This window comes from Salpingoeca rosetta (genome assembly GCF_000188695.1).
Source record: "Salpingoeca rosetta unplaced genomic scaffold supercont1.11, whole genome shotgun sequence".
Lineage (NCBI taxonomy): Eukaryota > Choanoflagellata > Craspedida > Salpingoecidae > Salpingoeca > Salpingoeca rosetta.
The window spans coordinates 91,743-103,967 of NW_004754923.1; the positions used below are offsets into that span (position 1 = coordinate 91,743).

The window sequence follows — 12,225 nt, forward strand, 5'->3', positions numbered from 1 at the left end:
GCCATTCATCATGGCTGTGTGTTTTGCATGGTTTATTCCCCTGCACGTGGCTCTGGCCATCCATTTGTGTTGTGCGTTCTTTCATAGCGCATGTGAATGCCCATGTGTGCTTGTTACAACATTACGTGAATGATTTCGATTTCATTCCAACGCATATTGGCATCTGTTTCTCTCTTAACGGCCAATTAAAACTCAAATGCACACTCCCGTATCATCAGCCCCGCGACACGTTCAGCGCTCAACAGTAACAGTCGCAGCAGTAACAGTGGCAGTAACAGCAGCAGTGACAGTGGCAGTAACAGCAGTAGTAACAGTGGCAGTGGCAGAACACCAGTGGCAGAAGCAGTGGGAGTAGTGGCAGGCACGTTCGCCTCCTCGCAGCTCTCTGAGCTCCGGCACGGCCTAGGTTGCGCAGGGTCGGGTACGTCATGGCTTGCCTTTGGGCTTATCCTTAGGCGGATCAACAATGCACTCTTCCTTCACCTGGAGGCAAGGGAAACGAGGATGAGGATGAAACCTGCACTGGCACGCACAACTGCACTTGCAGTGTCATACCAGAACGCACGAACACCCACACACCCACACCCACACCCACACACACACACACACACACACACACACACACACACACACACACACACACACACACACACACACACACACACACACACACACACACACACACACACAACTCACACACAAACACAACACACAACACGTCCATGAACACTCTCATACATGCACACACACGCGCGCGCGCACAGTAGCCTACCAGGGTCTTGCCGCGCTTCTTCTCAAAGGTGACTCCTTCCTTCTTGAGCAGCGACACTTTGTTGCAAAGCTGTTTCGACTTTGGATCGGTTTGGCCGCTGAACCCGCCGAGAGCGCGACTGGATGCAATCACGCGATGGCACGGCACCATCTGCATTGGGTGCAGGGGCACCGCATGTACGTTAGATGCAGAAATCAACGGAGGAGGAGCCAAGAAACCACTCAAACGACATTCTATCATGAATCCGCACACAACACAGCACGCACACCCAGCCATGAGCATACAAGCACACACACACACACACACACACACACACACACACACACACAACACAGCACGCTCACGCAACCATGGGCATACAACACAGCACAGCGCACAGATATACCTCGGGCGGATAAGGTGGCGCCGTGTAGTTGAGCATGGCAAACGGGTTGTGCCGCATGGCTTGTCCAATGGCCTGGGCACTGCCACAATCCAAGGCTCGAGCCAGGCGCCCGTAGGTTGTCACCTTTCCCTCCGGAACCCTCCGCACTAGCTCAAACACACGCGCTACCATGTGTGTGTGTGTGTTGATGTGTATGTGTTTATGAGATGGAGGATGGTGAGTTGGTGATGGATTGACTTGCCATTGAAGAACAAACAAACAGCAGTCGTCCCGTCGAGTAGAGAACACCCACACAGGTGCGCGCGCATAGAGAGTCGCACACAGAACCTCAAAAACACTCACATGCAAACACACACATACACAACACGCAACACATGACACACAACACACAGAGGCACACACACACGCACACCAAACCCAGATGCAAACACATACCTCGAAACGCAGACACCTGCGGTTTCGGCTTCTCTTCTTGCTTTGCCCTCTTGCTATTGGCATGTCCACCGCGGTTATCAGCATTCGCGTGCTCGACGCCATCGCAGCCATCCTGTGCCGTCTTTCCTTCCTCGCCACGTGATGCGTTCCTCTTCGCCATCGCTGTGCTGCTGCTGTTGTGGTGTTGATCCACCGCCTCGTCCGCCCAGTGTCGCCGAAAATTCACCGCATCAGCGCACGATTTTCTACAACCACAACAGACAACAACGACGATGGATGACTTGGAGCGCTTTGGGGCGCTGTCAAAGTGAGCGAGCGATCTTGCCTTGCCCGGGCTTGCTTTGCCTGCTTGGATTCTTTGGGTTGTAATGCTGCTGCGGGTGGTGATGTTGTTGTTTTGTTCTTGCTGTAGTATTTGGTTGACTGCTCTGCCATAGCACACACGTTCGCTCCCAGCTTCAACAACGTTCCGAACACGAGCATTGCAGCGCGCGCTTGTCAGTCGATGACTACACCTCTTTCCTTCCACATGCATGCGCGCGCACACTTGCACACACACACACACACACACTTACACACACACACACTTACACACACGCGCACACACACTCACACTTACACCCGCGCTTGTTGTTTGTCAAAGACAACTGTTTGAGGCAGTTCGGCAATGGCCTGTGCCTGCACATGCCGCCACGAAATGCAAGGAGGTTTGTGTCGAGTCACAAACGTGCGCTTGTGTGTGTGTGTGTGTGTGCGTGTGTGTGTGTGTGTGTGTGTGTGTGTGTGCGTGTGTGTGTGTGTGTGTGTGTGTGTGTGTGCACGTACTGATAGGGGTGGTCCATGGTGTTGTTGGGTCAACAGTTGTTGCGAGCGTTGGAGCACACACAGCGGCGCCTCACGGACGTCGCTGAGCTCTATGACCACAGAATAGACTTGCAGCGCCAGATTCAGGTGTGAATGCGTCCTACTCCACTCCTGTGTCGTGTGCGTGCGTAGCTGCCGTGTCGTGTTTGCAGCACTTCCCTCATTCATTATGTCCCTCATTGTGTCCCTCATTGTGTCCCTCATTATGTCCCTCACCATCTCCCTCACCACTGCGCACACGATGAACACGAATGCTCGCTGGGTGCCAGGCGCTGCGGAAAGCACAGCAATCCAGGGAAGAAAAGACGCGCCAGGAATTGACGAGGTTACGGTCCGTCGAAGCATCGCTGGTCAGTCTGTCAGAAGCCACCCTTGAGCACAGCCAATTGTTGTGCGTATGTGCATGTGATCGTGTGATTACGCCGCAGCACTTATCATCTGCTGTTGCTGCTGGTCTTGTTCTTGTTCGTGTTCGTTTTTATGTTGTTGTTGTTGTTGTTGTTGTTGTTGTTGTTGTTGTTGTTGTTGTTGTTGTTGTTGTTGTTGTTGTTGTTGTTGTTGTTGTTGTTCATGTTCATGTTCTTGTTGTTGTTGTTGTTGTTGTTGTTGTTGTTGTTGTTGTTGTTGTTCATGTTCATGTCCATGTTCTTGTTGTTGCTCTTGCTCTTCATCTCCTCCGTCGCCTTTATGCCTCGTTGTGTCCGTGAACAGGATGAAGTCGTACACCTCTCCAAGAAGAAGTTGGCGCACGTCGAACGGGCAGAACACAGTGCGTACTCAGCCCTTCCCTGCCGTGGATGGAGAGGGAGAGGCTGCATGTGACACCGTGTCCCGTATGTACTTGGACGCGTATGGATGTGTGTTGAGGTGTCTGAGCTCATGCTTGCGTATTTGGAAAATTATCGCGGCGTCGTTTTACACTATGCAGCTGCTCCAACATGCTGACATGCCATGACCTCCCTGTTTCTGCTGCCATTCCTTCGACTTGCTGTCCCTGCAGCCAATTTGGATGTGGGTGTGCTGCTGCGGTACGCCCACCTCATCAGCACTTCATACGCCACTTCTGCGCCAAAGCACTGGAACGCCGGTATTGTGTGTGTATGTGTACGTGTACGTGTATGTGTGTGTCTGCCTGTGTGCGCACCAATGTGCGTGTGTGTGTGTGTGTGTGTGTGTCTACATGCGTCTCTCTCACTCACACACACACACACTCTATCCATTCATCCATCTTTCTCCATGTGCGTGTGTGTGATGCCATGTGCTTCCAAACGCAACTCACTTGCATGTTGCGTGCAGATGATCCGCGACGCCCATATCCGCAGGAGATGGAGCTCAACAGTGGCATCCTCCCCTCCGTCGCCGCAGGTGTGACACACATACACACACAACACACACACACGCACACACACACACACACACACACACACACACACACACACACACACACACACACACACACACAACACAAACACACACATACACACACACGCACACATATACACAACACACACATTCATGTACACACAGAACCACAACCGCATCCATGCAAAGCACCTTCATTGCCTCCCCGCCTCCCAATTCATAAGACCCCCATTTGCTTCTCTTGGACTTGCTCGTGGTGCAAATGGTGTTTATTTATTGCGCAGAGATGAAGCAGCGGCGAGTGGCGCGAGTAGGCGGTGGCGGTGCGGGTGATGGGGAAGACGAGGAGCATGAGGCAACGACATTCTTCCAGCAGCAGTTGCAGCACCAGCCGTCAGCCGAACCGCCAACAGCAGCGCTGCTACAGCAGGTAATGAATGCGCTTGTTGTTGTTGTTGTTGTTGTTGTTTAAGTTGTTGTTGTTGTTGTTGTTTAAGTTGTTGTTGTTGTTTAAGTTGTTGTTGTTGTTTAAGTTGTTGTTTAAGTTGTGGTTGTTGTTGTTGTGGTTGTGGTTGTTGTTGTTTAAGTTGTTGTTGTTGTTGTTGTTGTTTAAGTTGTTGTTGTTGTTGTTGTTGTTGTTACCAACACACACATGCGCACTCACTCACTCACTCACTCACTCACTCACTCACTCACTCACTTTCTGACTAGCGCACCTCTGCGGAAGATGAGGAAGGGTTGACTGCAAGTGAAGGTGCGCCTCACGCCAATCCTCGACTGCAGTGCCACTTGCTCCCCGGCTTTCATGCTTCCTGTTCTACATATCTGGGTCCAGCTCATATTGCGTGTTGTGCCTTTCTCACATGCACACGCACCCAACACGCCATCTGCTTGGCATCCATGTGTGTCTGTGTGTTGTTATGTTACCAGCTGGGGGCGAAGAGCAAAAGGTCAAGCGAGCAAAGACCGTGGGATCGTCAACGGAGACATCAGCAGCGCCAGCCAAAGATCAGGTGCACACCATCATTGTGTGTGTGTGTGTGTGTGTGTGTGTGTGTGTGTGCTCGTAGTGGGGGGGGGGGTTGGCTGAATTGAACAAAACACGACACCACGTGACTTTGTCATGTTGTTACATTGTCACACTGATTCGCAACACTTCATTTCGCACCCATGCGTGCACGCGCATCATGCCACATGTTGCAGGAGTTTTATGTGCCGGACGAGTACCTTGATTCGGATGATGAGTCTGGTTCTGACTTTTGAAACAGTGTTGAGTTTGTTCCGCAGCATCTCCGACCCGTGTCTCCTCTGCACGTCTCCGTTGTGTTGTTCTGCGTTGTGTTGGCGTGTATTTGTGTACATAGCAGGAGCCTCTTGTTGCGTTTGTGTCAAAGTAAAACGAACCACGTGGATATGAACATGTGGTGTGCGTATGTGTGTGTGTGTGTTTAGTTTGGTTTGTGTGCGTGTGAGGCTCACGAGCACGAGAGTGTGCGAGGTAGAGTTCTGTCTGTTGGTGAGCTAGCTTGGGCTCTTTCGTTTGTACATATTTGACTCTGGTTTGTGGGTTGCCCTTTGGGCCTTTGTTCGAGTGTTTCTGGAGTGACATGAAGTACAAATACACGTCAGTGTTCTGTATGGTGTGAACGTGACCATGACACGCAATGTGCATCAGTGACATCATGTTCACGTCATGTCACAACAGTCGCGAAACCTAAACAAACCCAGTTTATGCTGTCGTGGCCAGTTTTTCGCTCGTCGCAACGGCCCTTCAACAACAGCCAACAACCACCTAACATAAAACCAACGCACACCATGCGCGGCAAAGTTGGAGGTGCCGACAACGTACGCGTGTGCGTGCGCGTGCGCCCGATGAACACCACAGAGGAAGAGACTGGCTGCAAGAATGTCGTGTCCGTGGATGAACAGCGGTGAGGGAGCGTGCGGTTGTGTGCGTGTGTGTGTGTTTATGGATGTTTGCGGAGATGTGTGTGTGTTTATGGATGATTGCGGAGATGTGTGTGTGTGCGTGTGCGTGTGTGTGTGTGTTTGCGGATGTGTGTGTGTGTGCGTGTGTTGTGGATATGTGTGCGCGATGTGAGCTGCTATGACACAGCTGCGCGACACAACAGCGCGACACAGCAGTGCGACATTGCATGAGCTGATCTCCTTTTGACTGGCACGTTTTCCAGAGGCTCGGTGACAGTGAATCACCCATCCGGAGGACAGCCAGCGAAGACGTTTTCCTTTGACCATTCCTTCAACGCCAACGTCAAACAGGTGGGAGCAAGAAGCTCAAGCTCATGTGTGTTCGTGCGTGCCTGCATGTCCACAACTGCATTGATCTTTGTCAGGCCATCCTTTATTGCACTCCTTGATTGGCTGCTCGACCTGCATGTGCCCAATGCATGCCAGCCCTCTGCTGCCAGTCTGTACTCCTGACAACATCATCACTCCCCACCCCAACTTGCTTCACTCGTGTGCCAGGTTGACGTGTACAACACAACCGCAAGACCAATTGTCGAGGCTGCACTGGAAGGTTACAATGGCACCATCTTTGCATACGGACAGACTGGCACAGGCAAAACATACACCATGGAAGGTGTGTGTGTGTTGTGTGTGTGTGTGATTGCGTGTGTGTGTGTGTGTGTGCGTGTGTGCGTGCATGTGTGTGTGTGCGTGCATGTGTGTGGGTGTGTTGCTTGTGCGTGCGCGCGCGTGTGTGTACGTGCGTGTGTGTGTACGTGTGTGTGTGTGTGCGTGTGTGTGTGGGTGTGTTGCTTGTGGGAGCTTGCACGCTGGTTTGCGTGTATGCCCATGTGCGTTTGCTCGTGTGCAAAGTGGCAGACATGAAGCATGTGGCGGTTTTTTCTGGCTGCCCGTGCGCACGTAATGCCAAGTTTGACATTGCACGATTCTGTCTCACGTTCACCACTTTGCAATCCACCCCCCCCCCACCCTCCTCGGGTGGCGTGTCTGTCAGGCGTGCGGTCTGTGCCGGAGAAGCGGGGCATCATCCCAAACTCCTTTGCCCACATCTTTGGCCAAATCTCAAAGGCCGAGGGAAACGCTCGGTGCGCATGTCATTGCCGTCGCTTGCTCTGGTCTATTATATTAGCACACCAACGCACTGCGCACCGCGCACTGTGCACCGTGTTATATGTGCGTGTTCGTGGGTTGTGTACGTATGTACGAGCTCACCACGTACACACACACACACACGCACATACACAAAACTGTACACACACACAACCATTCACACACATGCGCAACACACACACATGCGCAACACAGGTTCCTTGTGCGCTGCTCGTATCTTGAGATCTACTGTGAGGACGTTGTGGACCTGCTTGGAGACGTGTCCAAGAAACTGGACGTGCGTGACGCTTCACATGCTTGCAAACGCGGAGAGAGGGGACAGGCAACACCTTGAATCGTGTTGTGCTGCGATGTTGGTTGTGCATGTGGTGCTATTGTTGGAGGGCATGGGCACATGGTGGGCAGTACTGCCGGTGGATGATGGACGCCTGTGTCGGTGTTTGACAACCTGGCACATCCCTCGCTCACACACCTACACGCGACACGTGTAAACGCACACACACACACGCACACGCACACGCACATACACACACACACACACGCACACGCACATACACACACACACGCACACACACGCACGCGCACACACACCTACACGCGACACACACTGTGGCTGCAGATCAAAGAACACCCAGAGTCTGGTGTGTTCGTTCAGGGGCTGACACAAAAGATCGTGAAGAGTGCGGAGGACATGGACACGCTCATGACGCACGGCAACGCAAACCGTACGTGTGTGTGTGTTTGTTTGTTTGTTTATGTATGTGTTTGCGTCTGCACATGCACTTGTGTAATTATCTGTGTGTGTGCGCGCGTGCGCGCGCGCGCGCGTGTGTGTGTGTGTGCTATTGTGCTTTTTGACACGTATGATAAACACCGTTACCCTTCGTGCGCCTCACTGCATCGCGTATCACGCTTGTACTGGTTGTGCCTGCAGGCAAAGTTGGAGCCACAAAGATGAACAAGCAATCCTCTCGCTCCCACGCCGTCTTCACCATCATGATCGAACGCAGCGAAGTGGTGTGTGTGTGTGTGTGTGTGTGTGTGTGTGTGTGTGTGTGTGTGTGTGTGTGTGTGTGTGTGTGTGTGTGTGTGTGTGTGTGTGTGCTTGATTGATTTGTCTCTATGCTTGAGCCCCGGCGGCCCTCCGTGCATTTTCACACCAATCATCATCCTCGCCTCGTGCGCGCGCACGCGCGTGTGTGTCCAGGGCGAGGATGGGGAGGAGCACGTGCGCATGGGAAAGCTGAATCTCGTCGATCTTGCGGTCGGTGGCACCAGCGTGCACATGCAACACACACACACACACACAATACACACACACACCGCATAATCATCATCATCATCATCATCATCATCATCATCATCATCATCATCATCACCATCATCATCAGGGATCTGAGCGGCAGAAGAAGACGCGAGCGGAGGGGCAGCGGCTGCTGGAGGCGAACAAGATCAACTGGTCCCTCTCCTGTCTTGGAAACGTCATCTCAACACTGGTGCGCACGCACCAGAAGTTGCTGTGTGTGTGTGTGTGCGTGTGTCCGAGTGTGGACATATGTGCGCGTGTGCGTTTGTTTGCATTTGTTTGCGTGTTGCTGTGCAGCTTCCCTGTGCGTTTTCAACCCTCCCCCTCCAACAACATCACGACCTACTGCTGCTGCTGCTGCTGTTCATGTTGTTCATGCTGCTGCTGCTGCTGCTGCTGTGCCTGCAGGTTGACGGCAAGTCGAAGCACATCCCCTACAGAGACAGCAAGCTCACGCGTCTCCTCCAGGACTCGCTCGGTGGAAACGCAAAGACAACAATGGTTGGTGTTGGTGCTGGTGGTACGTGTGTGCGTGTGTGTGTGTGTGTGTTTGTGAGGAATTGGGTGGAGTGTGCCGTCAGTGGTGACAGGTGCACGCGCTGTATTGCTATTACTTGTATTTCACTCGCACACGTTTAGAACTCATGTGGTCACTTCCCAATCAACCACGACCATCACTCTTCGTATCATCGCAGATTGCCAACTTTGGGCCTGCCGACTACAACTACGACGAGACGATCAACACGCTTCGCTATGCTGACAGAGCAAAGCGCATCAAGAACAAGCCCAAGATTAACGGTACAAGGGCGACAACGCCAGAATGTGTTTGTGTGTGTTTGTGTTTGAGCGTATGAACTCATTGTCACACGGTACGCATTGTTCTTCGTGAAAACTCCCATGCACTCTCTCTCTCTCTCTCGCACACACACACACACACACATACATGTGCACACACCTGCACACCAACACGTAAAAACCAATCATCCACGCGTTTTCTTGCTCCCTCCTTCTTTTGTTTGCTTCAGAGGATCCCAAGGACGCACTGCTGCGCGAATTTCTCAAGCAGATTGAGGAGTTGAAGCAACAGCTGGGAAACGAACCTCAAGGGTACAATGCATACGGTGTTGTGGTGTGTTGTGGTGTGGTGTGTTGTGGTGTTGTTGTGTGGTGTGTTGTGGTGTTGTTGTGTGGTGTTGTTGTGTGGTGTGTTGTGGTGTGGTGTGTTGTGTGCCGGTCGGCCTGTCTGCATGTGTTCCGCGTGCTTTCTTGGCTTTGTTTTTGCTTTTTTTGTCCTTGTATCTGCGTGCTGATGCCTCCCTGTGCCCTCTCGTTTCCTCACCCCATATCCCACCTCTTGTTCTTCGTCCACTCCTGCGTTTCTTTGCATGTACACATGTCCACCACGTGCTGTCGTGTTGCGATGCACAGCTCTGGCGACGAGGAGGAGGAGGACAGCTCGGAGGAAGAGGAGGAGGAGGTTGTTGGCTGGGACGGCACTGTTGTCAAGAAGAAGAAGCCAAAGCGCCGCAAAGGCCGCAAGAAGAGCCAGGTATGGTGTGGTGGTGTTCTTCAGTGTGGTGATGTGGGTGCATGTGTTTTTGTGTGCATGTGTGTTTTTGTGTGCATGTGTGTGTATGTGTGTGTGTGCTGGTGCTGATGGTGGATGTTTCGCTCATGGCTCATGCTCACGCTTGTGCGTCTGTGTGTGTGTGCGTATGTGCTCTCTGCATCAGGCGCCGCTGTCGCCGTCCAAAGTGGAGGAGATCCAGGCGGAGATCAACAAGGAGCGGGAAGCGCTGCTGCAGCAGACGAACATGGCGGCAGAGGAGAAGGAGAAGGTGAGCAATGCACACGTGCACCCATGTGGGCATGCACAACCAGGCACGTGTCCATTCGCAAACAGCACAAGCAAGCATTCGCAAATATGCAAACTCCGCTTGCATTCGTGTGCACCCAAACACACTCGGTCACCACCACCACCAACATCATTGTTACCATCCCCATGACCACCACCTTCACGCCCAACACTGACCTACCACCACCATCAACACCACGACCAGGCTGAGGAAGCGCTGAAGAAGCGCGAGGACGAGTTGACACGACAGCACCAGGCGCGCGTGAATCTGCAGAAGAAGATGGACATGGTGCAATCCAAACTCATCGTGGGCGGTGTGAACCTCCTCGACAAGGCAAAGGAGCAGGAGAAGTACGATGCCCGTGTCGCTCTCGTGTTTGCTTGTGTAGTGTTTGCCTGTGTGTGTGTGTGTGTGTGTGTGTGTGTGTGTGTGTGTGTGTGTGTGTGTGTGTTGTTTCGTCTGTGCTTCATCGCATTGTCTATTGTGTGTGTGTGTGTGTGTGTGTGTGTTTTTTTTTGGGGGGGGGGGGGTGCGTGTGTGATGTTCGTCTGTTCGAACTGCCCGTGTATTCGCGAGTCGTAGCGTGCCCGCTCACCACAACCGCCACCTCCCTTCCACTCAATTCCGACCACCCACTCGGGTGTCAGGTTGCTGGAGGACGCACAGCAAGAGCTTGAGGCGAAACAACAGGTCTGTACAGTCATTTGTACGTGTGTATGTGTGAGTCCTTGTGCATGTGTGGTGTGTGTGTGTGTGTGTGTGTTGTACGCGCTTGTGCGTGGCAGCTTGCCTCGATACCAACGTGCATCTGTCACACCTCCGTTCCTCTTCTCATCATCATCATCATCATCATCATCATCATCATCATCATCATCATCATCATCATCATCATCATCATCATCATCATCATCATCATCATCATCATCATCATCATCATCGTCATCATGCTCATCATCATCATCATGCTCATCATCATCATCATCATCATCATCATCATCATCATCATCATCATCATCATCATCATCATCATCATCATCATCATCATCACTACCGCCCCCACCGTGCACCATGTGTATGTGTGCACAGCAACAAGAGACGTTGCACCGTGCGCTGGAGGATGCGGAGGCGATCAAGTTGGATCTGGAGAAGAAATACAGCAGCCTGGAGGAGGAAATGGCCGACAAGAAAGAGTGAGTACAACCACAACGCTGAGGGGCACGGGAATGCCACGTGTTTGCCGTGCGTCTGTCTTTGTGTGTGTGTGTGTGTGTGTGTGTGTGTGTGTGTGTGTGTGTGTCTGTGTCTGTGTCTGTGTCTGTGTCTATGTCTGTGTCTGTGTCTATCTTCATGCTCGGTTTTGTCGCATGACATCATACTGACCCCCAATATGCTTCACACACACACACACACACACACGTCGACACACGTCGACAGCAAAATCAAGAAGTTGTATGACCAGTACATTTCCCTCAAGGCGGAGCGGGATGACACCCGCAGCGATTACGAGAGCCAAGTGCGTCTGTTACTGTGTGTACGTGTGCATGTGATGCGTGCCATATTTGTTCGCCTGCACCACCACTTTTTTGCCCTTGTTGCCTCTGCTCGTCTGTTGTTGAAATCAAGCCACACCTATACCGCCCATGCACACACACACACGCACACACACACACACACACACACACACACACACAAACACGCGCACACGTTCATTCCCCCACCCTTCCACCCCTTGTGCGTGGCGCGCGTGTGTGTGCAGCTGCAAAGCCTGGAGGACAACTTGCATGCACTGCGGTGCGAGGTGCAGCTGCAGGACCTCATCATCAGCTCGTGGATACCGCCGGAGTATGCCGACGCCATTGAGCGGCTGGCCGTGTGGAACGAAGAGATTGGCGACTGGCAGATACCGGGGCTGCCGCACACGGGCAACAACTACATGCGCACGGACGCGCAGCACAAAGAGATGCAGCGCGCTCTTGGTCTCGCGCCTGACGCAAAGCAGCAGGAGGGCAACAAGGCCCCGGTCAGTGCATGCTCTGGCGTAGGGGTGTGTGTGTGTGCGTGCGTGTGTGTTGTGTGTGTGTGCGTGCGTGTGTGTGATGTTGTGTGCGTGTGTGGTTGTGGGTTTGGTTGTGGGTTTGGTTGTGGG

General features: G+C 52.6%; 3 protein-coding genes across 3 annotated transcripts; 2 read left to right on the plus strand and 1 right to left on the minus strand.

The window, feature by feature from the left end:
- Nucleotides 1-21: 21 nt before the first annotated feature.
- PTSG_04713 (methylated-DNA/protein-cysteinemethyltransferase) lies at nucleotides 22-1,806 on the minus strand. The gene is made up of 4 exons (XM_004993978.1): nucleotides 1,593-1,806; nucleotides 1,158-1,321; nucleotides 773-922; nucleotides 22-483 (listed from the first exon to the last, which is right to left on the minus strand). The coding sequence occupies exons 1-4, from the start codon at nucleotides 1,750-1,752 to the stop codon at nucleotides 427-429; spliced, it is 531 nt and encodes a 176-aa protein (XP_004994035.1). The 5' UTR covers nucleotides 1,753-1,806; the 3' UTR covers nucleotides 22-426.
- A 58-nt stretch (nucleotides 1,807-1,864) lies between these two features.
- Nucleotides 1,865-5,320, plus strand: PTSG_04714 (uncharacterized protein; the record flags this gene model as incomplete). The annotated part of the gene is made up of 11 exons (XM_004993979.1): nucleotides 1,865-1,899; nucleotides 2,236-2,299; nucleotides 2,454-2,543; nucleotides 2,726-2,806; nucleotides 3,168-3,225; nucleotides 3,457-3,543; nucleotides 3,753-3,821; nucleotides 4,103-4,248; nucleotides 4,530-4,572; nucleotides 4,749-4,831; nucleotides 5,022-5,320. 11 exons carry the CDS (start codon nucleotides 1,865-1,867, stop codon nucleotides 5,079-5,081), a joined length of 816 nt encoding a protein of 271 aa, XP_004994036.1. The 3' UTR covers nucleotides 5,082-5,320.
- Nucleotides 5,321-5,577: 257 nt separating this feature from the next.
- PTSG_04715 (Kif3b protein) lies at nucleotides 5,578-12,099 on the plus strand (the record flags this gene model as incomplete). The annotated part of the gene is made up of 19 exons (XM_004993980.1): nucleotides 5,578-5,749; nucleotides 6,011-6,098; nucleotides 6,306-6,420; nucleotides 6,802-6,892; nucleotides 7,113-7,194; nucleotides 7,537-7,642; nucleotides 7,852-7,934; nucleotides 8,125-8,181; nucleotides 8,309-8,413; nucleotides 8,632-8,724; nucleotides 8,919-9,021; nucleotides 9,249-9,330; nucleotides 9,652-9,772; nucleotides 9,957-10,061; nucleotides 10,284-10,429; nucleotides 10,727-10,769; nucleotides 11,166-11,269; nucleotides 11,514-11,592; nucleotides 11,836-12,099. Coding segments are annotated over exons 1-19 (1,983 nt in total), but the record flags the coding sequence as incomplete, so codon positions are not given.
- Between the last annotated feature and the right edge of the window lie 126 nt (nucleotides 12,100-12,225).

Bases quoted from the DNA above. Each gene is read 5' to 3' on its own strand.
- PTSG_04713 (XM_004993978.1), bottom strand. From the start codon at position 1,752: ATGGCGAAGAGGAACGCATCACGTGGCGAGGAAGGAAAGACGGCACAG. The intron at 1,322-1,592 runs GTATGTGTTTGC...CACACATGGTAG, and splicing joins GCAGGTGTCTGCGTTTCGAG to CGCGTGTGTTTGAGCTAGTG. The intron at 484-772 runs GTAGGCTACTGT...CCTTGCCTCCAG, and splicing joins AGAAGCGCGGCAAGACCCTG to GTGAAGGAAGAGTGCATTGT.